The sequence below is a fragment of the Amblyomma americanum genome, chromosome 4 (assembly GCF_052857255.1).
Source record: "Amblyomma americanum isolate KBUSLIRL-KWMA chromosome 4, ASM5285725v1, whole genome shotgun sequence".
NCBI lineage: Eukaryota > Metazoa > Arthropoda > Arachnida > Ixodida > Ixodidae > Amblyomma > Amblyomma americanum.
Window position 1 is genome coordinate 99,995,476 of NC_135500.1, and position 27,559 is coordinate 100,023,034.

Here is a 27,559-nt window from a genome sequence, read left to right on the forward strand (position 1 = left end):
TTTCTTTATGTTCGAGCCTAATTTATTCCTAACTTCTTTATACTGTTCTAGAATTGACAGATCTTTCGTTTTTATAAATCTGCCAAACAGAAGGTTTCGGGCTGTTATGCGCTATACTAAGTCAGAAGTAATCCAATGTTTTCGTGCTCTTTTGCACTTGGTTAAGATTGCTATAGGAAAAGCGCAATTGTGCAACTCTATTATTTTTTCTATAAATATATTGTTTACCAGATTAGGGTCGATTTCGCAAAGACAGTCGTTGTAATTTACATGGGAAACTAAGTTTCGGAAGTGTTCAGTTTTTTCGTGTGTTATAGGATGAACCATAATATCCGAGGATTTAGGTGCAGTGATTCATGCACGTGATCTTGGAATAAAACAAAAATTTGACAGGTGGTCACTAAAATCGCTTAACGAGACACGTGACGTCGGGTCCTGTTCGTCGCAATTAGTCCAGCATAAATCAACTAGGGTCTCACTCGAGCTAATAACACGTGTAGGCACATTATTAATGTAATAGGAACCATATAAAGATATGATGTCGAGAAAATAACTTGTTGCCGGTGATTGTTTCAACCCATTGATGTAGAAATCGCCCATAATTGCAATTGGTTTCTTATAAGAAGACAGCATATCTAATATGTTATCAAGAAAAGAACAAAATTCTTGCACAGACGCAGAAGGAGGCCGATAAACAACATCGAACACGACACCAAAAGCGTTTCATAGTGAAAACTTGAAAGACTGTACTTTGGCATAGCCTCATTTGAAAGATTATTTTTAATTTACAGTGCAACTCCAGCGCCTTTCTGATTTTTCCTAGACATTGTTTCGCATCTGTATCATTCGAAGTGGACGATGTCTGCAGCATCTGCATACCATGTTTCACTGAATGCCAATACGTCAAAGCAGTGGTTTAAAGAAGATTAAAAAATGTCCTCCTCATCCTTATTTCTTAAGCTCCGCACGTTTGCGTGATAAAAGGCAAATGTGGACCGGGTGTTTGTGGCCGATTTTAGAACATCGACAGAACTAGAATCGTGATAAACACAGTCTCGTGTTACGAATGACATTCCGTGAACAGTTCTCACCAAGAGTGATAGAGCAATGCTATCACTCTATTTTAATGAGGTCATTTTTATCTCGGATGCAAAAGGCGTTCTGGCCTGCAGCCTTTCGCACAAGGACATGGCCGTTTTTCTTTACCTTTTTCGCGTGCCAGCCGCCATAGCCGCTTATTCATGGGTGTGAGATTACCAAGAAAGCCTATCTCTTGGGCGTCAGTTTGCAGGCGTGAGCGACAGTTCATCCACGCTTCTTTCAGATGTGTTGAAACAAATCGGACAAGTAGCCCAGATTCTTTTCCCTTTTGTTGCGGAAGACGATGCAGAGCGTCAATATCACTGTTCGCCAACAGCGGAAGCTCGAGCTTGCTGGCCAGACCGTTTATCTTGTCAAGCAGGTTTTCATTTGCCTCTAAGTTGAAGCCGTGATCCTCCATATTCTGCCTTCGACTATACTGCTGTAGCTAATTGAGCTGTTGTTCAAGTTCTGTGGGGTCTGGTGCATTTCCTGCTCAATAGCCCCAACTTTCTCCTGCAAAAGCGCAACGTCGGAGGCCTGCTTGTCAAGCATACTTAGAATGGTATCATACTTGTCGGACATCATTCGTACTGCTTCCTCAACGCCATTGGCTTTATCGACTGCCTGTGCAAGGGCGTCGACCTTCTCCACAAGAGGAAGCAATAAAGCGAACTTTTTATTTAACTCAGTAAGCCTGAGCTTGACATTAGATCCTTGCGTTTGTTCGGACAGATTTACTTGTCGCTTTTGAGCTGACTCACAGGTTGGACAATTCCAGGTAGACATAAGTGCTTTCCCTTTGCTTTTGAGATGCCTCGCCGTCATACCAGAACATTTTCCGAGGTGGCACGGGTAATAACACGGGACGCAAGTTAAAAAACACTGTCATAAGATACCGGGTTGTGACATGCCATACAATCCATCACAGAGCAAAACTCTGAACCGCAATAGCAACACTGGGCGTAAATACATTAATAGCTATACAAAAGAAGTGAAGCGTGAGCAGCCTGCGAAGGACAGTAGACGGAGTTTAATCGTGTTGTCCAGTGTGGTCCACTGCTGCTGCGTGCGAGTGCCAGCGGATCGCTGACGTGCTCCTTTTAAATGCTGCGCCTGGGGGCCTGGCCTGCGCAGCACACTCGATGCGCAGAATTCCTTGGAGATGATCAGGCTGGCGCACTTGTCATTAGGCTTGCATATACTTCGGAGTTTCCAGGTGCAGCCTGCGAAGGATAGTGCACGCAGTTTAAGCGGGTTGTCCAGTGTCGTCCACTACTGCTTCGTGCGAGTCAAAGGTGTCAATGCTCCGAATGAAAATCCAATGCTTGATGATGCTAATTAAAAAAATTTAGAGTGCGTAGTTGATCAACTGATTAAATGAAACAATTGAAAAAGATGTAAAATGCATTCAGAGTGTCAAACTGTTCAGAACCGAAAGCCAATGTTTGCTGGTGCTATGTATAGGTCTCTGTAGTCGTCCGGATAAAATAATCTTGTAAAAAAATTCAAAAGAGCCGCATCAGCATCAAATGGCGCACCAAGCGGCGTACACTATCGCGTCAACTCATAAGAGCAGCATAGGAATCCTTCAACGTTTTACAGCGATAGCTGTTAGGCGCCCGTCCCGGGTTTTCGCGTCGCCGTCGCCATCGGCGTAACCGGTGGGTGCGTTAATGTCACTATCAATCTGGGTAGCATAAGCGTACCGGTGGCTCTGTTTCGAACAGCCACCAGCCAGTGCAGGGGTGCATCACTTGGCCACTACACCAGCGCGCCAGGAATATGCCCTAAAATCTGGAAAAAGAATCTTCGCTAAGGTGCCTTTATATCGCTACTGTGAAAATCTCGCCTGCCGCGTAAATAAGTTCCCTATAGCAAAAGAACGGGATTCACACCATCCGAGGAGGCTTCGGACGCCCAGTCGCCGTCTGGTTGCGTGGCATACAGCAAATGTCACTCAGTCATTCCTGGACCTGAACTGTGCACCTAGGCTAAGGCCAGGCGCCTCCGTTGACGTGCTGGTGGGGATTGACGTGCTGCCGGAAATGCCACCAAGGCAAGCGGGCATTCCCGGCAGTACAACTGCCTCCTGAGCATTGGCCAAGCCTCCAAAATCCTGCCTTTGTTCCATCAGATACGGCTCCTGCCCTGCATTCTCAAGATGGACACCAGTCCGTGAGTGATGTGCCCTCTGGACGGAACACGGATATGGCTCCTCAGCCTATAGTTCTGGATCGACCCCCGCCCGTTCTACATGAGACGCCGAGCACTCCAATGGACCTTTCATCAGCCCCGCCATTCGGCCCGCCGGGCCACCGCTGTTCTCAAAAGCGCCCTTAGGGGGACGCTGTAGCGGGTTCCTCTTCGGCCAGAGGCGGCTCACAAGGCAAGCGTTCCTGCCTAACCATAGACCGTCCAGTTGTGTCTACCCGCGGCTCAGCCAGTTACAAAGCGACTATAAAATCTTTGGAAACAAAAAGCCTTACAGATATAACGAACAGGATTCTGCAGGCGAATCTGGATGCGTGTCTCGGAACGAAAGGTTTTCGCGGCTTTACGGCCAGAAAGAAGTCTAATACCATTGCTGTGTGGCTCCCGACTTTGGCTGCCGTGGAAGGTCTGTAAACGCTACAGTGCATTACTGTTACAAGCGAGGTCTCGGGGCCAATATAGGTGCACCTTGTTGATAGATCGAACTTACAACGTTCTGTTGTCTACGACGTCGAGATTAATGAGGACCAGGCCACACTTCAGCTTGAGATTTACTGTCTCATCCACCAAGTGATCCAAGCGCGTTATATGGGAAAAGGGCGCTCTTGCATCGTCGCCCCGCAAGGCCCACCAAATCCGCCAGCCTGCTTGTACTACTAAGGGGTGCATTTTACAGCCTCGGCCATACAAACTACCGCCGTCAACTGCTGCAGTTGCTGCAGACCTGGCCTGCATTCGTAGATCCTCCCCTTTCACAACTGAATTGGAACCTGCGCCGGAAGGCGCAGCGGTGTACAGATGTGGCCTCTGAAAAACTGACGACCACGACATCACATCGCCCACTTGCCCCACAGAGCAGAAGGCAACAGAAAAGATTCGTCGTGGGTACTATAAGCAAATGACTGCGAATGTGAATACACCCTTTCTGCAGACCTCCAACCGGTTTGCAGCTCTCTAGCGGGATTATGACGAGTGGCCCGAACTTCCCGTGCTGCACACGCATGAAACTGCTACCCAGCAGACTTATAGTGAAAAAGTGCGTAAGGACTGCCGGCATCAGCAGGCTACAAAACAGCGTAGCATCCCGGAACCTCTCAACGATGACTTGGTAGCAGTTGATGACCAAATTGTACGCCTTTTGGCAGAGGTCTCAAGGTTCCGACAACACCGTGAACTGCTTGCCCGCCGTAGACATGCAGCGGGATCTGGCACCGCCACTAGAAATGATGAATCAGCACCGAGCATGTCCCGTCCACAAGCTCTTTCACCGCTCCTCCCAGAGTACCTGCTGCATTGCCGGATAACTCTGTAGCATCCGTGATCCGCTTCACGAAGAGCTAGTAATCCAACCTGACATCTTGTCTCTTGCAACGCTTGGACTACTAACGGAAGAAGATGCGTTTCGGCTGTTCTGGTGTACTCCAGTCGAACAGCAGAGGCATCTCCACTAAAGTGGGGGAGATCAACACCCGTCTTCGCTTGCACAAGCTCCAGGTGTGGGCCATGTACCTGCAGGAGACCAATGCCTTGCCAGCAATTCCGGGCTTCAGTGGATACTCGTCGCCTTCGTTGAGCGACCATCGTGTGCACACTGCTTCCTCTCCGGGAAAGGCGGTCGTGTACGTTAAGACGAGTTTCCCTCACGTGTGCCTCTCTCTGGAAACTTGGTGCACCTCGTATCAGGAGGTAGTTGCAGTTGCTGTAAAATTACCGAAGGCAACTGTTGTGGTGGTATCCTACTACGTAAGGCCAGCGGGTGGCGCTCCCTCCCGTATTAATCTGGGCTGGTTATTTACTGTGCGTAGGAGATACCTCGGGGGTCCGATTCTAGTCGGAGGTGACTTCAATGCTCCACACCCAGATTGGGGGTATCCTACTCCGGGCCTCCACGGTAGGCGTGTGCGGGATGCCTTCGCGAATGCATTGTCTATTCTTCTAAATCATCCAGGTTGAGCAACGCGGGCTGTGTGTCACAGTCACAGTGCCACATATGCTCCAGATCTGACGTGGTGGTCTGGCCCCGGTACTCACTCGTGGCACCTTGAGCCTGATTGTTGGGGGAATGACCTCCGCCATATCATCATCGGTCTCCATTCATCACGTGCTCGCCGGCTACGCCGAAATTGCACGGTGGTCAACTGGGATTGTTTCCGCACTATTCTCCAGTATCTCTCTACGGAGTCGTCACCATCGCTTGTTGACCGCATATAATGCGAGTTAAACAGGGTGTTAGATGTGGGGCTTCTGTCCCGTAGCAGGCCACCGGTGTTGGGGGATTGCGCTTCGATCCCACCGCTGCCACCAGTTGTTAGAAGTGGGGCTCCAACCCCATAGCAGGCCACAGGTGTTGGGGGATTACGCTTCGATCCCACCACTGCCACCAGTTGTTAGATGCGGGCCCCTGGTTCGCCTGTGCCGCCTCTCGCCAAGGTCGGTGTCTCCGGGTTCCGGATCGGGAGACTGCTGTAGTGGGGTTGACGAAGAGATGAGAGGGTCTTCGAGGTGAAGGAGAGACTGAAGGGTTTATTTACATTTATACAAAGATTGAAAGAGTGAATCGGGAGCTGGCGAACACACGCCAGATCGCTGCTTAAATAGGGTCCGCTGTCCCCAGGTCCCTAGTTGGGGAATCTAGTTCATTAAAAATGCGTCGAATCACTGTGATGTAGATCACGTGTCCAGTCTTCCGGGTCCGCCCCCATCCACACACTCTTGCCACTTCTGGCAGATTAGTGTCCGCGCTGTCCAGGCTTCAGTGATGAATAGCCCGAAGGGGGTCCCATTGAGAGCGTTGAAGGTCAGTCACCTGCACTTCACAGCGGTAGTGTGGGGGCGAATGGATCCCACCGCAGTTCGCAGAAGCTGTCACGTAGAGCGTGGGAAAGCACAGTCCAAGTCGAAGTTGTTTTCGAAGCACGAAGATTCCAGAGACGTAGGCTTAGCCAAACCCGGCCGCATTTGTCACGGCTGATTTGCAGTTCCGCCGCTCGCCGGCTCCCCCGCCGTCCCCTCCGGGAGAAAAATGTCCCGGGTTGGTCCGGCGTTGAGAACAAAAGACAGGTTCACTAAAGCCTTTCTCAGACAGCGGGGAGCCGTTTCACCCCCTAAACAGCAGGGGGGGGGGGGGGGAATGACCCTTGTAGACGCCACCACCTGCACTCGTAGCGCTGCAACCACATCGACGGCCCTTTGAAGCCTCGGTAGATTGATGAGTCCCAGTGGCTTTAATATTCTTGGCATGTTGGCGTCTCCAAACGTAACAAGGGCTACCACTTCAACCTGAGTAGACGTCGATCGGCCGGTTCCAGATATCGGTCTGCTGAACTTGTGGGCTGCTCACCTACAGGCCGAGATGGTAGCCTCACGCGATCCCACATCAGCACAGGTACGTACAAGGCTGAACAATATAACTGCTAAGGCTCGCAGATATGAACACGATCTATCACGACGACAGTGGCATGCGTGGTTTGAGCAGTTTTCTACGAAGTTGTCGAATCCATCTCTCTGGTGAACATTCCGTGCAATAAAACATGGTCACCGTCGTCCCAACGCAGCTAGCTCCGCATGCTTCGCAGCTGACTTGTCTCCGGATGATTTCGTCAGAGAGGCGGCAAGGAAGTTTTTTTTCCAAAATATGATGTGTGGCCGTCCTCAGCTACCACTTCTTACCTTGCAGGGATTCCAGCCCTAGTAGATAAACTGCCATCAGCAGCAGACGCCGAGGGTATTGCGCATTCTTTTTCTATGCCTCAGTTGCTTGCAGCAATATATGAGGCTAAACGAAAGACATTGCCCGGCCGGATGCTATTCCATATGAGGTGTACAAGAACATGAGTTGTGCTGTCCTTCCTCTACTTTTCGACCCCATTAACAAAGTACGGCTAAACGGCTCTGTGCCTGAGACCTGAAAATTGACCACTGTGATAATAATTAATAATAATTGGTTATGACCACTGTGATCCCAATTCCAAAACCAGGGAAGCCACCGACGGACCTTGGCAACTTCTGGCCTGTTTCTCTAACATCAATGCTGTGCAAGCTGAGAGAAAATGTTAGCCACACGACTGTTGTGGTGGCTGGAGCACCACAGTTTCTACCACCTCGCCAAAACTGACTTCAGTCCATTCATTGGTAGTGAAGATGGTTTGTCTGTCTTGGCGTCGCAAGTTCTGTCATCAGCCCACAGCCACAGTGTATGTCCCTTTCTTGCCATGGATAACGAAAAGGCTTACGATGCAATAAGTCATGCTGCCACTTTGGATTCTAATGACATGCTGCATTTCTCTCAAGTACGCAATCTTATAAAATCCTTCCTTGAAGGCAAATTTGCCATACGCCTCATTGGGGACTTCATAGGATCATTTGTCCCTTTTCGCGCTGCACCCCACGGCTCGGTACTGTTACCAACGCTGTTCAATATTGCCTCCATTCCTCTTGCATGGCGCTTACATGATGTGTCTGACGCTAAACTCTTACTGTACGCCGATGATTTAACGATGTGGAGTACTCACCATGACGTGCTAACTCAAGCGGCGGCCCTAAAGGAAGCCTGAGATATTACCGCCAATTATGCTATGTCTGTCGGCCTACAGCTTTCCGTGAGCAAAACTACGTTCATGTCAGTGGCCAACTGCTGGGGACGCCTTAAACTCACTGCCACGCCAATCCGTCTCCAACTGTCTGGAACCCCACTTCAAGAACCTTCAACATTGAAAATTCTGAGTTTGTCGATACATCATTCCAGAATAGGCACTGCCTGGCTTTCTCAGACTAAAAAGCAGGCGTTGCAGAATTTAGGCCTAATCAGACGTATTGCTCCCAAAACCGGCGGCGCTCGCTCCCCTGTCGCACGCCATTTGGTGAAAGCGGTTTTGCAACCACGCCTCATTTACCAAGCGCAGTTCCAACACTTAACCAGTGTTCAGTGGGATCGTCCCACCATATGCTTCCAAATTTCTTAATTTCTTCCGCCCACCTAACCTTCTGCCGCCCCCTGCTGCGCTTGCCTTCCCTTGGAATCCACTCCGTTACCCTTAAGGACCAGCGGTTATCTTGCCTTCGCATTACTTGCCCTACCCAAGCCCATTTCGTGCGCTTGATTTCGACTAGGAAGGCATTAACCCGCGTTTGTTCCCTCAACCACTCTGCCTGCTTCGGGTCTCTTAACGTTACACCTATAACTTTTCTTTCCATGGCTCGTTGCGTTGTCCGTAACTTAAACTCAACCCTTTTCGTTAGTCTCCAGGTTTCTGCCCCGTAGGTGAGTACCGGTAAGATACAGCTGTTTCATACTTTTCCCTTGAGGTATATTGGTAAACTGCCGTTCATGATCGGAGAGAACCTGCCATATGCGTTCCATCCCATTCTTATCCTTCTAGTTTTGCCCTCTAATGATCCGGATCAGCTGTCAATACCCGCCCTAAGTAGACGTATTCCTTTACCACTTCCATCACCTCGCTTCCAATTGTGAACTGCTGTTCTCTTGCTGGACTGTTGAGCATTACTTTGGTTTTCGGCATGCTGATTTTTAGACACACCGTTCTGCTCTGCGTGTCTAATTCATTAGTCATGACTTGCAGTTCCCCTCCTGAGTGAGTCGTCAAGGCAATGTCATCGGCGAATCGCATATTATTTAGGTAACCTCTATTAACTCTTATCCCCAAGTATTCCTAATTCTGGCCTTAGAATACCTCCTGTAAACAGGCGTTGAATAGCATTGGCGAGACTCTCTCCTTGAATGATGTCCTCCCTTACTGGAATTTTCTTTCTTACTTCATGGAGACGCCAAGGACTCGTAAAATTACAGACCGATCAGCTTACTGTCCGTTGCCTACAAGGTATTTACTAAGGAAATCACTAATAGAGTTAGTGAAACCTTAGACTTTAATCAACCAAATGATCAGACAGGGTTTCGTAAAGGATATTCCACAATAGATCATATTCATACTATCGATCAGGTGATAGTGAAATGCGCAGAATATAACCAACCCCTATATATAGCTTTCATTAATTACGAGAAAGCATTCGACTCAGTGGAAACTTCAGCAGTCATACAGACTTTGCGGAATCAGGGTGTAGAAGAGCCTTATGTCAAAATAGTGAAAAAAATGTATATACAGTATATAGCAATAACGTTTACAAGGCATCCCATTTCGTGAGAGTATTCGGCATTCATATGAGGCCAAAATTTCTGTATCGGACATTGTCGTTAACATGAAGCTTTGCTATTCCACTTTAGCATCGCTGCATGCGAAAATATCCTGTTTTCTAGGAATGATGCTGTTGTTCACGTGGCACTAAATGCAGTTGACTATTACATGAGAAAGTGCCACTTGCATCACATTCTACGACCTGCATGCCGGCTGAAGCCAAAAGCAACACCATCTACTCCCATTGGCGCAAATCGCAACAGTATCTAAAACACGTAGGCTGGAATGCCACAAAAAATACCTCTCTGAGTGTGTTTAACATCTCGAGTTTTCTCTTCATTTAGACGGGTGGTCGGGCGGGCAAACAGACGTGCAATGTAGTCGTCAAATTGATTCCAGCATTAAATGTTTCCCCTTCGAATTCTTTGCTGACAGCTTCAGTAGGTTGCAAAAAATGATTTTGACCACTGTATTGGCCATTTTTGGCCACGCTGCTAGTGCAGTGTTTTTGTAGCCTTATTATCGGAGAAGAAATCACTGTACAAAAAAAAAAGTCGGCGCACACTTGCATTCGATACCACCCGGAACGCCACCCAAACATCACCCTTATGACACCACCCGGAAGACATGCACGACGAACGGTTGCGCCGCAATTTTGATACCAAAGTCTTGGGAGGCATACAACTGAAGGTGCATATGTCGTCGGTTCGAATGCCTGTCGTAAGCTAGCCACTAACTTTACCAGTAGATATTGGCTATATGCAACGATAAATCGAATGACACCACCGACAACGCTGCACCACAAACTGCTGCGTCACAATTTTGGTACGAAGTTCGGGAAAACTGGCCTGATATGGAGGTCGGCCAGCGGCGAGTATACCTGGACAAACTACATGAAAAAGATTGCATGAAGTGGCGGTGCCGGGATTGCTGTGTGCGTCATACGGCCACTTGATGATGGCACCTTGTTTTTATTGTCATCGCTGGGATTTCCTGCACCACCTCTACTCTATCGCATACATCGCATTATTCCTGCATGAATTTTTTTTGCGAGGCCATGCAGAGGAACGGAATCTTAGCTTCTTTCAGGAACCCTGTGATTCTGACCGAGGCGGGTCTGAGGCTGTTCCTTTTATAAGATTTTGAATATTTTAATAAAATTTTGAAAAAAATGACAGTTTGCGGGTTACAATGCAACTGTTACCGGCGAGGTGTGCTTTTTTTGTTGGATATATTTGGTAGGACGCCTCTCTGGACATCTCCACCAAATTACTGGAATGTCTTCAAAGTACTGCAATCACTTTCTGTTCGCTGGCAGCCATGGGAGCTGCAAAAGGGCACCTAGATGGTCCGAGCACCAGAAGCACATTTGTTTGTCTCAGAATGCACTTCGTCATGTAGAACCCCTGTGCGTTACCGCAGCCGAAACAAATGCAGCTCTGCCTTGTAGTCGCAATTAACGTCGGCGAACCCCGAATCTGCATTCAGACAGTGGTGAAAAGACAGTTATAGATGCTCGTTCAGGCACCGGGTTGTGCAGCTCTGCTCAGCCTAGTTCCCAATGTAACACCTTCCGGAAGACGCATCTTCGACTAGAGTCCCTGGAAAATGTTTAAGAGGAATTTTTGCTTTTTGTGGAGGTGATTCTAAACGGCAGTGGTCATGAGCGGCAGCTTTTCACTGCCAGCTCATGACCACAGACCGGTCGAGATGGACAGTACCCGACAAGGAAGCTCTCATGAGCGCCTGAGTTTCCCGCAACTAGGGTCGAAAGATCCGGGAGATAGCAAGTGTTTTCATAATGAAGCGAGCAGCGTTGCTTTATTCAGAACTGCGGATGGGGAGGGGACATATTCAAGCAATGATTTGTGAACGCAGCGCGATGATAGACACAAAGGCGCAGAGAGAAGAGCTACATACAGGTGCTAAAATTATAATATATTTCACGGAGATTTGTTCCAAGCGCTCATTTTAACCGATCACATGACGGATATCTTGAACCCGGTTATGTTTAAAATACCCAGTTCCAAATACTGTGAAATTAGTATTGCGGGTCAAAACCAATGGATCGGCAGATGGTACGCTAGCACGGAGGGCTCCCAAGACATTCGCACCATATAGGGTTGCTTTTCCGGTACTCAAAAATATACCTACCGTTGCCGCCGGGTACCCACCGATGATACAAAGGGTGCAAGTTTTTCCCTGCCTGGTGCTCGGCTTCTTTAGGGTGAAATGCTTGGGAAATAGGTCTTTGACCCCTCCTTGAGAAGGCGAAAACACCTTGTGTCATGCCGCTTTTTGGCCCTCGATGTCCTGGCGCCATAAAAAATCACAATCGCAATCATCATCATTATCATCATCAAAAATATACTTTGCAACCTGGCGTAGCCGGTGTCGAACAGGGGACCTCTTACTGACCAATGAACATCATCACTGTTTAGTAACCGGGGGGGGATCACCCAAAAGTCCTGAAGACACGTCCAGGAACTTCTACGGATATTGTCCGTGTGTTGCATTCACCTAAGATCATGTTTAGGCCTTTTTGTATAACGTGTCATGGTTTATGAATGATGGAGATCATGTGAACTTCATCTATGTTTGGTTAAGCGCCATTCCGCCGGGTCATCAACTCTGACCTCACCTCCTTGAGTGTGCAAACATACTCTGCAGCCACGAACAATCAACCTTACCGATCATCCCGGTATTTTGATCATGATGATGATGATGATGATGATGATGATGATGTCCTCATGCTTAATGGCACATACCGCATTTTTTTCCCCTTGCTCTTATTCATTTCCCACCTCCCCTTCTTTGACGCCCACTGCTGTGCCGCTTACTAGGCGCCGTACCATCTCTGTGGTATTATTTGTGCTTGCCGAAATAGCATAGTCTTCTATCGAGGCTACACCGAGGTTCACAAAGTTGTGGAGCGGGAAACAAAATTTTTTTTTCTGATTTATATACTGTAGACGGCTATATCGAAGAGCTAATTTTCGCTTATACCGTTTCGCTCTGTCAGACACAACATGGGTTTTAGACAATGGCAAAAGTGGGACCCGATTAGGACCCGATTATTTGTATGTTATTGCTCTTCAATAGCTTGGACCAGCAGTTCAAGAATAATTCGTTTAATCTCGGTATTAGCGTTACTGAAGTGTTGATGTATGTTTGCTCTTCCAATTTGCACGACGATGAGTGAAGCGGCCAGGGCACAGAACATGTATACCAAGGTGACAAAACAAGCATAAAGGCAAAACGAATAGGTCGATTTACATTGGCAAACGACCATGGGCAAAATAACGTATGGTCATGTACAAATCGCGGTTGCATCCGACCGATTAAATAGACGTTTTTAGCACACCGGAGGCGTATACCTGTTTACCGGACGCCGGCTGCGCATGCGTAGTGGCCCTGCCTGATCCCAACAATGCTACTGCGCGTGCGCAGGAGGATTCCGGTAGACTGGTATACGCCTCCGCTAGTAGGTCTCCGGTATGATACATACGTCTAATGTCTGTACGGAGGTGGTGGTGGTGAAAAACTTTAGAAAGTAGAGCAAGCCTAAATTGTTACATCCTAGTGATGGGATTGCTCTTGGTTGCCTGTCATGGCCGGAAGGTGATGCTTCTCAGCGACTTCCAAAGCCCAGTCCACTAGCTGCCGTTGGGCAGCCGGGTCAGAACTGGACACCGCAGCCTCTCATCGCTCGAGGTCTGTGAGTTGCCAATCGGCTGGTGGAAGGAGCTCAGAGCAAGAATAAAGAATGTGTGCAAAATCCGCTTTCGGAGCGCCGCAGAGGGTGCATACTGGCGTGAACAGTCCCGGGTGAACCAAGGCTAAGCGGGAAGGGGAGAGGAAGGTGCGGGATTGTAGCTGTCGCCACGTCACCTGCTGCAATTTAGTGAGAGACTTGCGCGGAGGGGAATACGTTAGCCGTTGTTCACGGTAGTGTAGAGTGATCTCGTGATACGCTATTATTCGATCTCGAGCGTCTTCCCAGGCGTCGGCGGCTCCTGCTCGGCTGGCGAAACCTCGAGCTAAAGAATGAGCCGCCTCGTTACCTGGGTGGCCGGCGTGGGCCGGGACCCAGAGAAGCTGAATAGGCCGGGTAGGGGCGGGAGACCGGCTTAGAAGCCGGAAAGCGGGTTCGTAGATGCGGCCTTTCGCAAAGTTACGGACCGCAGTCTTTCAGTCGCTGAAAATGTGGGTCGCCTATGTAGTAGCGATGGCTAAGGCTACGGCTGCCTCGTCCGCTTCCGCAGGAGTGGAGGCAATGTCAGTGCCTGCCGTAATAGGGGTGTACGAATTGGACACTACCGCCAGGGCAAAGGCAGAAGAGGAGGTGTAAGAGGCTACGTCGACGTAGACGCTCTCCGGCTGTGCGCCATAGTGTTTGTGTAGGGCTGCAGCCCGAGCAGCACGACGAGCCGCGTGATGCTCGGGATGCATGTTCTTGGGGAGGGGGTGAATGGTGATGAGGTCCCGTGTGCGGTGTGGGAGGGAGAAGGTGTGGGTATAATAGCCAGGGGGGTGTAGGCCAATGGCGTCAAGAATGTGACGGCCGGCTAGGGTGGAGGAGAGCCGATCAAGTTGGGCAGATCGATGGGCCTCGGTGAGCTCGGCGAGGGTGTTGTGTACGCCCATCTGTACGGAGCGCGTCTTCTGTCCAGCTTCCTCTTTCTTCTGCCGAGATAGGCAGCGGGAGTGCCCAGAGTCGTCCTCACTCACGGATTCCTTGGCTCCAGCTGGGGTCCACGCTGAGCACCGGCTCGCGTTCTGCGGAAGTTCGTGGATTCAAACATGCACTTTGGGGCCCCAGCGCATCAAGTTGGGCTAGGTGGTTTTCCGTGACTGCAAAATTAGCAGAAAATATGGAACGTACAGAATAAAAGATACAAAGCGAGCGCTGATGACAACTAAAGCGTTTATTTCAAGCGGATCCAGTAACATATCAGAAGCCCTGTAAATATATAAAATGCACAAAACACACATGCGAGGATATTGAACAGCAGCGGTGAAATGTCAGCTTGCTAGTCATCTAGGTAAGCCATTAGCCATCTTTGATAACCAGTGGATGGAGGTGCGCTAACGCAATCTACGCCACTTCTGCTGATTGCGAACCCTTCGGTTACTTCCGATGCGACAGCAAGGCGCCTGCAGCGCACCGCCTGCTAACGTTGATGCTTTACTCAGTTTTCGGTAGTGTGACATCGCTATACATTCCTTGCTGCTAACTGCATAGCAGCGTCATCTTTGCAGGCCAGTCGATTTTGTAGAACGTTCCCCGTTGGTTTTCTTACAACTCTACGAATTCGAAGCCACCTGTCTGTGCAGCACATGTCTTGCACTGGCCCACTCACACGTGTGCACCCATAAATCTTGGGCGGCCACCAGTTTCGATCGGTTTAATAGCATGTTGAGCCCGCTACTGGCTCAGTGGCTTCAGCGTTCGACGGCAGACTCAAAATTCGCGAGTGCGGTTACATCCACGGCGGCCATATTTTGATGAGGGCGAAATGCTAAAGGCGCCCGTATGCTAAACGACTTTGGGGATCGAAATCCACTAGAAGCCCTCCGCTACGGCGTGCTTCATCGCCCGTGTGTTAGTTCGGGAAGCTAACCCCACAGATTACAACTTTACGAAGGACAACAGAAAACAACCCCCGACATATTTAAGAGAAGTTGGAGCTCGTCGTGGCATAGTGGGTGGAACAGCGCAACCGGACAAAAGACAGAAGCGACGAGGAAACAACGCAGCCTAGCGCTCGTCTGCGTTCCTTCCTCGTTCATGGCCTTTTGTCCAGTTGCGCTATTCCGCCAAATATGCACCTACACCTAACTCGCCCAAGTTTCCCTTCTACGTCAGTGTGGCTGGTCGTGGTTCTAGAATCCTTTAAATTATGCCCTGTTTGGTATTGTGTCGCGCCACACGGTCCCGACAGTCGTCTTGCGTAACTCCTCGTGTGCCTTCCTCGGGACCTTTTCATTGCTGTTCTCTGACGCTGCTTTTAACCATGCCTCAGAAACACTCTCTTCCATTCGGGCAATTTGAAGCGGGATTTTCAGTTTCAATTTCAACCAGAATTCAGCCATAAAGACAGAAGACGAAGTAGAAGAGCATAGGAAGCGCGGAGAGTTGTGTCGTAGTGGCGAATTTTCTGGAAAAAAGCTCACTAGAAAGCGAAACGCACCCTTGGCGTCTCTGCCGTTTATGTGTCCATTTGTGCAACAGTACTAAGAAGAAACAAAAAAAATTTCATGTTGCGCTGTTTATTTCAGAGAGTTTCACAAGGAAACAAATTCTCTGGAGCGACTACTTTAGCAATTTGGTCGAAAACGAATGGGCGCCACTGGACCTGTCGTTCAAGCAGGACGGCAATTTTAAGGTAAGTACTGGGTGTGAAGACATATGCGTTGTAGTTTTCGCGCACCTGAAGGTCTAAGCAGTTAAGTAATGAGTGTTCAAGCAGGAACCTCCTATATCCAGCGCCACTAAGTATGATAGACAAGAGTGCCGAATCCGGCCACTCGCCAAAAAGTTTCCTGTCGTTGCTTAAGGTTCGAAGGAAGCCCCACGGCCGGGGGTTCTATTGTTGCACATCTCCGTGCTGCCTTCGTCCGCTGCTTTCCCACTTCATGGAGGGCTTTATTTTGTCTTTTCTCCTTCATGCGTTCCTCCTGACTGCCAGGAACTATTGAATTTTTAGCGCCGTTTCGCACGTTACAATTCGTACGCGACATATTCACACGCTGTAATGTGTCGTAAGATAGAAAAATTTGCCGGAGCTGTAGCGCTGTAGCGCTCGCTTACAGCTCATACACGCGCGCCAACGGCTCGGCTGCAAGTTTCCATGGGATAGTGATGGGTGCGCAACCTCTTCTTTTCATTCTGATTGGTTAGCGGCACGCGACCCTCTTTTTCTCTGATAGAAATCTCCTGCATTTTTATAGCGATTGCCATTTTGTTTTCTGTTTGGAGCACGAGTGGTCAGGGGCCCTCCACTGCAGCGTCCCTCGTAGCCGATATATCGTTTTGCTGAAGTTTAAACCGCGCCAATAATCCATTCATATAGGTAGCGTGCAGTGCCTAGGCTGCAGCTGCATTTTTCCCACTCAACTTCTAAAAACATCTGCCATCAGCTGCTTCAGTCGCGATAAAAGCAAGACTCTATTGTGAACGATTACATGCGCATGCTTCCTCGGTGCCCATGACGTAGCTCAGTTAGCTCACGCACGCCACATGCGCCTTGGACAGAGTGCGGAATCTCATGCCTGTAACCGCAAGCAAAAGGAGCTAAAAACAGGTTTGGTGCGCCAAAGAATTCTATTTCTTCTCGCTAGGCACTGTGTCATGGCAGCACGATCGAAGCGGGGAATGTCAGGAGGGCGTCCGGTGTGAATGGCACATCCGTGATAGGCAGCGTGGTATGACAGGCATGTCAACACCAACGACGCTGACACCGCAGGAGTGGGACACGTCATTAACAGCTGTCTCTAGCTATCATAGCGTGTGTGGAGGTAGAGTACAACATTTGTCCGTAAAGTTTCGAGGCTGATTTTTTTTCTTCCCTACAAATGATTCCCCCAAACAAATGCTGGTCCGTATTTGTAGCGCCATCTTTTTGTGCTAACCCGAGCTATTTATGTTAATTCCTGTGGCAGCCGCTGGATTGCAATACACGTAAAAAATACGTTGTCACTAGTCGTTGGCGCATTCTACTGTGAGTGAATGTGGAAAGATGGATGTCCACCTCGAACAGCGTGCAATCATAAAATTCTGTGTGAAGCTTGGCAAGACAGCCACGCAGACGTATGAGATCCTTCGTGACGCTTACGGAAACGAGACATTATCGCGGGCGCGAGTTTTAGAGTGTCACAAGAGGTTCGTTTCGGGGAGAACGTCGGTGGAAGACGACACAAGGCAGGGGCACCCTTCAACCTCACGGAAGGAAAACAACGTGGCACGGATCAGCTAAATCGCACAGCAAGACCACTCCATTACAGTCCGCATGATATCAAATGCTGTCGACATTAGTAAGACAACATGCCACCAAATTTTGCCTGAGAACTTGGGGAAACGAAAGCTGAATGCCAGACTTGTGCCGCACTCCCTCACACAGGAGCAGAAGGACACGCGGGTATCAATGAGCGCTGATTTGCTCTCCGAGGCAGATAAGGATGCTGCATTCGTTGACAGCATCATTGCTGAAGAAGGAACATATTTTTTTTTTCAAAATACGATCCTCAAACAACGAGGCAGAGAACCGAAAGGCGGTCCACAAGCTCTCTGGCGTCGAGAAAGGTGCGGCGACAGAAGGCCAAAACAAAGACGACGCTGATAGTTTTTTGCGATGCCAGGGGTGTCATACACCACGAGTTCTGCCCAGACGGGCAAACGGTGAATCAGGAGTTTTATATCCGCGCGCTCCAACACATTCGTGATGCACTGCAACGCCTTCGCCCTGACTTACGGGCATTTAGACAATGGAGGCTTCTCCACAATAACGCAAGGCCGCACACTGCTCTCAGCGTGACAAAATTTCTCGCCAAGCACAGCATTACTGTACTTCCCATCCGCCATACTCGCCTGACCTCTTTGCCATGCGATTTTTTCCTGGTTCCTCGTGTGAAGAGAGCCCTAAAAGGTCGCTGGATGGGGAGCGTAAAGGCCATTCAAGACGCCACGACAAACGAGCTGACAGCCCTGCCAAAAGTAGCGTTTTCCAACTGTTTCCAAGACCTCAAGAAGCGTTGGAAGCTGTGTATAGACTGTAAGGAAGACTATTTCGAAGGGGTGCTGCACAAATTATTTCAATGCTGAACGCATTTTTTTAGTTGACTCAGTCTCGGAACTTTACTGACAAAGGTTGTACATGTGGAAGCGTGTTTTGAATCGCAGTCATGAAGTTCTGAGAGACGCCACTAACGTCGGTTTTTTATTTCCTTCCTGAATCTTGTGGTTAGGGCGCTCGACTACTGATCCGGAGTTCCCGGGTTCGAACCCGACCGCGGCGGCTGCGTTTTTATGGAGGAAAAACGCTAAGGCGCCCGTTTGCTGTGCGATGTCAGTGCACGTTAAAGATCCCCAGGTGGTCGAAATTATTCCGTACCCCTCCACTACGGACCTATTCGTTCCTATCTTCTTTCACTCCCTCCTTTATCCCTTCCCTTACGGCGCGGTTCAGGTGTCCAACGATATGAGACAGATACTGCGCCATTTCCATTCCACCAAAAACCAATTATTATTATTGGAAAGAGTTATGTGATTGAGAGAGAGAGAGAGAGAGAAACAACATTTATTGCCAAGAAATTGTTGACCGTAGGCGGCTGGGCCTCAGTGTGACCTCCAAACAGGGGTGACCTGCAAGACCCAGCAAACGAGAGCTCCCTGTGAGAGCGGATTCATGCGTCGGAATCAGGGAACGTCGCACATAGATCTTCCAGTAAAAAGTTCATTGGGAAGGGGATTTCATGGCCGCTGTACCATGCAGCTCTCGCAGCGCTCATTGGACATAGAAGAAGACGAGAAAGAAATATCCCTGCAGTTCAGCTTGCTTTTACCACAGATGTTGATACAGCCGCACGAATTCGGAAGACGCGATTTCGGGCTAGCATTCAGGATAGTCTGATTGGCCAGGATGCATACTTTCTGTTCGTGTTCCAATGCTGAAAATGTATTAAATATGTCGTAACCAACGACAGTGTCCCTACTTTTAGAAATCTGCCCGTCAGCACTTTGACCAGACATTGCTCCTGTCAGGTGGCTGTTTGGTAAAGGCAGCCTTGTTCTGTCAGGGCACCAGTTGGCGTAAACATCGCTCAGAAAAATAAGAATGCCAGTTTGCAAGGCAACAAAGAGTGCTTCTGCAGTATAGAATTTTACGGGAATGGACAAAAATCAAATATTTAAAGCTAACATCGTAGTACAATCAAACCACTGCTCAACCACGTCAATGCATTTGCGTGCATGATTTAAAGTCGCTCAAACTGGCAATTCATCGCAGCCGCCAGAGCGGCGGCGCGCCGAAGCCGCGTTTATTACAGCGTTGCCAATGACCTTAATTCTGGGCAAGTAAGTCGTCACTGATGCACCTTAGAGATTGCTCTGAACGGATGTTACCTTCTTTTACAGCGCTAGCTCTCAGGGCGAAGTCTTTCTTTCTGTTGTAGCCAGGAAGAAAGAAAAGGAAAGTGCACAGGCCTGCCCACTGGCTCAAGCCGAGCAACAATCGCTACCACGTGCTGATAGTAGTAGAGTTCCAAGATGGGATAGAAAGACAGGATAGAAAAGACGCGCGGTATAATGACCCAGGCCGATCCCGGAGGCAGTGCAATATCGGGCCAACCGGTGGCGGAAGTGAAGCAACCTTCAAGCACTCCGCCACATTTCAAAAAATAAGTCCAATATGTTGGGCTCAAATGGGACCCGTATCAGATATTCTACGGGTCCCAACCCATCAATTCACCGGGGAAGACGGGCAGATTTTAATGTCAGGAAGGGTTCGCGGCAGACACGAACGTCGGTTGCACAAGCCTTGTCCGCGCCGCGTTCGTGGTATAAAGATACAGATATAAGGGAGAGGCATATTTGGCAAGATATATGAATTTATTGAAACGAAGGCAAAGAGGTCGCCAGAAAGATTGATATCTGGCTTACAAAGCGCGATAAAACACGCGGACGAAAGGAAAGGTCACACGCACGAGTGCTGTGTCACAACTGAAGTTTGTTAGGATGGTTACGGAATATATTGGATGAGAACAAGAAAAGAACAAAAAACAATTAATCACAGGCAAAAGAAGTTTTGCTACGAGATTAAAAGAAAAAATAGCAGAAAATATCGAAATATCATGGCTAAGTGCAAAATATTGTAGGGTAGCTCGAGTTAGGGTGGACACTTAAGGTCATTATGTTTTAAAGGCGTTTGACCAAAAGAGTTAATACCTAAAGGCCTTTACCCGGGAGGCATTTGTCATGAAGGAGCTCACCCAAAATACCTCTACCTATGAGGCCTTTACTGCGATGGTTTTTGGGCAAATAGCTGCTTCGAGGCCTAAAGGCCTTCAACCGGGTGAACGCCTGCCAGGTGCGTACACCGGGCGGGTGTGGTGGGTAGGTGGACTGCCTGCCACAAAGCAGGTTTCAGGGATGCAAGTACGTATGTTCGTACGTATGACAAAAATCGAAGAATGCGCCTAGTGGTGCTACCGCACTAAAGAAAGGGTAAAATACACTTAAACACTTGCTTGCAAGAATGATTTCTTCACTACTGATTCAAGGTAAACAGTCTACTTTTTAATCAAAGCTATCGAAGCGTCACTTACACAGCTTTCATCACGTTTGATAATATGGGAGGCTTCGATAACTTCCCTTGTGCGCTGATTCCGTCCTTTTTAGCAAGTACAACAGTTTCACCGAAAAGGAGCCGGTGCGATGTCAGTGCACGTTAAAGATCCCCAGGTGGTCGAAATTATTCCGGAGCCCTCCACTACGGCACCTCTCTCTTCCTTTCTTCTTTCACTCCCTCCTTTATCCCTTCCCTTACTGCGCGGTTCAGGTGTCCACCGATATCTGAGACAGACACTGCGCCATTTCCTTTCCCTAAAAACCAATTATTATTATTATTATTATTATTATTTACATTTTGTACAATAAAAGAACTGTCCACAAACGCCACAGCAAGGCTTCGAAGGGAAAGGAAACACGCAGAAAGCGGGGAAGCGCCGGCAACGAAAGCCATGAAAGCTTCCCAGCATTTCTTGGCGACGGAACGCCTATGAATGCTACGACCTCATTAATGGCTAGCTATTGAGCCGGCATAATCTGTGTTCGCCACCAAAACACCCTGACACCCTGCAACATTTTGGAAGCGGCCAGGCACCCGTACGGGCCCTTCGGGGCCATACGGATGCTTCGAGGGATGGGGAGAGCGGACGTCGAAAGAAAGCATTTGCAAACTCTCTAGAGCATAGATATTTCCGAGTTATCAGCTGCAATATTATTTGTCGGGCTAGTTGGTTAATACCGAATGAAAAGTAAGTAAGCGTTAGTTTTTTTATCATCAGTCCCCGCGCGGTGGCTTTGACCGAATTCGTGTGTGCCAAGGAGAGCAAAATTTGAGAAAGCGCAGAGCTGGCACGATCTCTGTGACATGAGTGGGATTGATGACGAACAAATTAGACTAAACGTGTGTGTACTTCCAAAGCTTTCGCTCATCATCCGCAATACGACACGCGTAAGCACCCTTTACTTTTTTTTAGTTGTTTGGCTTAGTGTTCGACAAGTCACTCAGTTAAGATAGTCAGATCTGAAGTTCGGCAAGATCTGAACTCGAATCATGAGAAAAGGTGGCTGGGCGAATAGGCACATTGCTTGTATTGTGTACAATCTGTACAAATAAAAAATCTTTTTGGAAATTTCAGCGAGGAATTAAATGTGTCTAATACATGAAGAGACTGACAGTAAAAGCGAATTCGTTGTTGCAGCCACGTGGCTTTTCGAAGCAGCTTATTTTGCCACCGTGACATGAGTTGAGCGTCCTATGAGCACGATACGCGGCTAAGTTCGTACGGGTCCTGCTCCTCAAGGATATTCCTAGTTTTTGATGCAATACACGACATGCTTCAGGTTCCTTATATTACCGCTGCGACAGTAATGCGGTCTTTCTTGTAACAGTAATACATGAGGTGCGATCAGAATGCTTGATATCAGTGATGTCTATGAACGGCGTCCACTGCAATGTTCGAGATTTCGGTTGGTGTTTTTGTCCAGCGTTCGCTAGCTGGTTGCGACGTCAATTATTAGTGCGACAGCACTCATGCACTCATGAACACCGACCATGAATTTTGTCTCTATCTTTCTTGTGCCACTGCCTAGCGACAGCGGCCCCATGTTAAGTTCAAAAGATGTCAAGTAATAACCCACGGCTAGGAGTCGCACCCGCGGTGGCGCGAACTGATCAGCTTCGCAGGCCGCTGCTTGAGAGCACTACGCGTTATCGCTGCAGGCGAACGCGCCTCGTGATAATCTAGAACACACTATAGCTCTGGGCGCTGTACGTCGCTGTCTTCATCGGATTCCATCGGCGGCGCAAACAGATCAGTTCAACTTAACTTCGATCAGAGCTTAATCGGACTCTAATATCGTCGCCAGATGTGCCGAAGACCCATCAAAGTAAAAGCATGGGCCAACCAGGCTAAACGTATGTTTCGCACGTCTACTCGGTTTAACCACGTTTAACTACATCTCCTGGACGTCATCCTAACAACCCTCCTGAGTTCTCAGAGAGTCACGTTTTGGAAGAAATAAGTGACCACAAAGTTGTGCACTGTTCTCTTTCTACGTATCGATAACGCAAAAATTAAAAAGCTTATCTATAACTACGCACGTGCAGACGTTCAAGAAATGAAGCTGTTGCTGGGAACTTTCAAAAATGGTTTTCAGGCTAATTGTATTAATCGCACGACTACTGAAAATTGGAAGTTGTCATGAAAACACCAATGAAATTTAAGATTCCTGCGTGGCAAAACGAATGATAAGCACACGTACAAATGATCCCTGATTTAGCAGAGATTTCAACAGGGCATTAGATAAGAAAAAGAAAATTTAAGGAAGCGGTTCGAATAAAGGACGCTACAGACTGGGAAAAATACAAAATAATTTCCGAAATGGTTGAAAAACAATTTTATAAAGCCAAAAACAAATATTTGATCTTAAATTTGCTAGTTTGGTAAAAACTAACCCTAGGAAGTTTTGGAACACTGTTAATTCGAAAAGCGTTAGCGCGGTTCCTGTGCTTTTTGGTGTAAACGGCAGCATCCTATCTTCGATATCCAGGGTTTCAGGGAAACCCGTCTGGTCGGGTATGTTCATGGCGGAAATTCTTCAAGCGCCGACCAATCGTTCTAAAAACGATGTTTCAGCCCCGCTTAAGGTCCCGCTTTCGGGGGCCTTGTTCACAATTGTAAACAAGGCCCCCGTAAGCGAGGTCGAAAGGTCATTTTTAGAACGATTGGTCGGCGCTTGAAGTTGTAAACAAGACTCTCGTAAGCAGGGCTGAAACGTAATTTTTAGAACGATTGGTCGATGCTTGAAGAATTTCCGCCATGCTACCTATAGAAAAGTGTGCAGAACAATACAATAGCCACTTCACAGGGGTTTTTACGGACGAATTGTCCATTCACAATTCACTGCTGCGTACCGAGGGCGATATCCAGATTCCTTTTTCACCCATTCACCCATTCACCCATTCACCCATGCACCCATTCACGTGTGCACTTGGCGTGGCTCTTGCAATTGGACACCTTCCCCACCACACTAGGCCATCCATCAACGCTAAACTTAAAAATAACCTGCCAGCACATAGCTTTCTCGCTATCTCAATTTCCAACGGGCAATCGATACGAAATGTGCGACGGAAGATTGGAGGTCTACTTGTGTAATCCCGGTATTAAAATCGGCAGACGGATCAGTTCCGAATAAATACAGGCTAATATCACCGACCTCTATATGCTTCAAGATACTCGAACACATGATGTATTCTCACATTATGACTAATCTTAAACAGAACAACTTGCTTCATAACAGCCAGCATGGCTTCTGCAAATATTTATTGTGTCAGACAGTTATTTCAGTTAATAACGGACCTTCATCAAGCATTCGAAACCTGTACATTGACTCCATCTTTACTGATTTCTTGAAAACCTTCTATTATTTGCCGCATAACCTTGTGATGACCCCCATAATGCGCAGGTCCACACGGGACGGAGAGGCAAAGAGACACCGTATGGCTCAGTTTAAACAAACAGGTATATTCAATAATTACACATGATTAAGATTATACATCAGAGGCTAGGGCGTCCGAGCTTACGTGCCGACGACTTCATGGGGGCGAAGGAGTGGCTCCGGAGTTGGGCTCGAGCGGTTGCTGGCAGAAGCTGCACGCCGACGGGCTTCGGCGCTGAAGGCCCTCTTCGCGAACGATGTCGTCCTGAGCGTGCTTGCAGTAGAATTTCAATAGTCGTCCGTTTCTTCGAGGATGGTTCACAAACCCTTCCTCTAGTGTCGTTCGGCTTGGAAGATGAACAGGAGGCGAGCTTGTAGATGATGACAGCAGAGCATAATTTTACAACAGAACAAACTTTGCACTTCTTTACTCATCGACCGGGCAGGTTAGTGCCTAAGTAGCATCACATTACATGCTAAGCATGGAGCCCCAGCTCAGACTGGACTGCATCCGTTTACATGCGCTTTTAAGCACTTGATTAACAAAGGACTAAGGGCGGTCATTTTCAGTGGCCCGCCCAAAGCATCAATTCTCCAATCCAAAATAACATGCGAGATGGGGACCACCCCTTGGGTGGGGCTTAGCCTCGAACCCAGAGTCTGTTAACAATACAAACTAAATAAACAACAAAAACGCCACCACTCTCTCTCAAGTGAGAGTATACACAGGCTCTCTCTTCGGAGCTAATTCACTAGCGCCTGTCTTTCCACATTCTTGGCGAGTCTTGCCTGTCCGCCATGACAGGTGTCCGTCACGGCCCTTCTGGGAAGCTGTGGGTGCCTTCCCGGCGATAGCCCACGACAAAGGGGGGGGGGGAGGGAAAGAATGTTGTCCCAGTGGCCCGGAAATTGGGGAGGATAAAGCCTGTTTCCCCGGGGCGGCGGCGGGTCCGGTTTTTCTGGTCGTCACTCAAAGAGCATGGCTGGGTAATTGATGATGCCGCTGTCACGGGTCTCCGTCTACGCCGCGCCGTCGAACGTGGATCCTCGTAGCATACACGGAATGTCACAACCTTCTGATGATAAAAATACGTAACCTGCAGCTGGATCAACATACTACGGATTTCTTACAAGCCACGTTCAATCATTTAAGTTAGAGAGTTTCTTATCAAGACGAACAGGCTTTGCTTCCGGAGTTCCTCAGGGTTAGGTGCTGGGTGCGCTGCTTTGCTCAATATACTATATTAATAACATGACGTCTAACGTAATATCAACATTAAGATTATTTGCAGATGGCTGTGTAATTTACGGAGCAATATCTAACCCTTCCGACATCATTGCTCTAGAGACTAACCTTAATGAGCTAACTCATTGGTGCAGCAGGTGGCAAATGATAACGCATATAAAACAAAACTTGTCAAGTTTACTTCCGTTACTATCACGAGCCCTAATGCCTACGCAGTCAATAATACTGTCATTGAGACTGCTGCGTTGGCGAAATAACTCGGTGTTAACTTTAACACTAATTCTTCCTGGAAAACTCATTGAACTGACCAGTACGAAAGCCTGAAAAAAATACGTCTTCTTAAACGCCGACTGCATCAGGCCAGCCAGGACACAAGATTAAATGTATTCAATACACTAATCAGGCCGCCAATATAATACGCAACAGTCATTTGGAATTCTAATCATGCCTATATCATTAACACGTTGGAATCTACACAAAACAAAGCTGCCTGATTCATCCTTTCCCAATACTCTCGGCTACAGAGTGTAACAGCACTGAAAATATCGCTTCATCTTCCTTCACTGGTCATACGCAGAAAATTCAGCCGTTTATTCTTTTCCCATGCACTCTGCCACAGCAACACACCACTTGCATGGCACCATATTATCCCGGCACCGCACACATCGGCTCGTGTAGATAATATCAAGAAGAATACAGAGACACCGCGGTGGCTTAGTGGTTATGGCGCTCGGCTGCTGGCCCGGAAGACGCGGGTTCGATCCCGGCCGCGGCGGTCGAATTTCGATGGAGGCGAATTCTAGGCCCGTGTACTGTGCGATGTCAGCGCAAGTTAAAGAACACGAGGGGGTCAAAATTTCCGGAGCCCTTCACTACGGCGTCTCTCATAGTCTGAGTCGCTTTAGAACGTTCCTTTTATCATTGCGTTTATCTCTGAAACATCGTCATTTCGAATAGCTTTTGCGGCGGCTGCGTTTTTATGGAGGTAAAACGCTGAGGCGCCTGTGTGCTGTGCGATGTCAGTGCACGTTAAAGAACCTCAGGTGGTCGAAATTATTCCGGAGCCCTCCACTACGGCACCTCTTTCCCTCTATCTTCTTTCACTCTCTCCTTTATCCCTTCCTTTACGGCGCGGTTCAGGTGTCCAACTAAATATGTGAGACAGATACTGCGCCATTTCCTTTTCCACAAAAAAACAATTAATATTATTCTTATTACTATTCTGTCATATTTATAATCTTGTAACCTGGAGTGACGTGCGTTTTTATTCCTTTTCGGTTCACTATTTTTTCTTTTGTTTGGGTGTGTGTGCGTTGTGGGAGTCGGCCGTTACGTTCTGAGAAATGTTAGATGCCATGTTTCGTAACTTACAAAGGTAAATTTTTCTTGTCTTTTATGAACTCCTTTATTAGCCTATCTTACTATATGTTTAGCTTTTGCTCTTCTTCAACTTATGTGTTCCCAGCCAATTTTTCCCCCTTTCGCGTATTATTTTGCTCCTGACTTCTTAGGCCACTTATTCCTGTTTTCAGCTTATTGTATTTCGTTTAGAATATTTGCTAAGTTATTTCTTAAGACATAAAATGCTATAATTTTTTTTTACACTGTGACCAGCAACCTTGCCTCTAACATGTCGCGCCTGCTGTTCCCGCTTGTTATATTTATGTAGATCAAGCTGCAGTGCACAATCAAGCACCCACGAAGCCATCACATGCTATTCTGCGCCATCGACGCTATCGACCTGCACGTCTGCAGGGGACACAGAGGTAATATTTTTTTGCCGTGGTTTTTGCTGTCCATCACAAACAATGGGCACCCTAAAGCCTAAAGAGAACACTGTGGAAGTAAAGTTTATTTCAGTCAGAATATATGAACAGCTCTCTACATTTTTATAAGCTGTTTTCACTCGAGTATGCACATACAGTTCCTTTCATGGACATGAAGGAGCACTGTACTCTGGACTGCCACCGGTTTTAAAAGTGAGCGATAAAGGGCGTTTAACCTAGCACTTTACACAATTTTTAAAAATATGCTTTTTAGGTAAGAACAGCGCTTTTTTGGGCATAACATTATCAGCGATGTAGCGCATCAGAGTACAGCTTAAATATGCAAACTGACAGGCTGGTTAACACTGAATCATTCACT

At 47.9% G+C, this 27,559-nt stretch overlaps 1 protein-coding gene across 1 annotated transcript in view; it reads left to right on the plus strand.

Moving 5' to 3' along the window:
• Positions 1 to 15,729: 15,729 nt before the first annotated feature.
• LOC144129713 (MAM and LDL-receptor class A domain-containing protein 1-like) overlaps positions 15,730 to 27,559 on the plus strand; it is a 78,111-nt gene continuing 66,281 nt past the window's right edge. The window contains exons 1-2 of the mRNA XM_077663810.1: positions 15,730 to 15,832; positions 27,084 to 27,180. Of these exons, the coding sequence (XP_077519936.1) occupies positions 27,126 to 27,180 (55 nt within the window). The 5' untranslated portion in view covers positions 15,730 to 15,832; positions 27,084 to 27,125. The remainder of the gene's footprint in view (positions 15,833 to 27,083; positions 27,181 to 27,559) is intronic.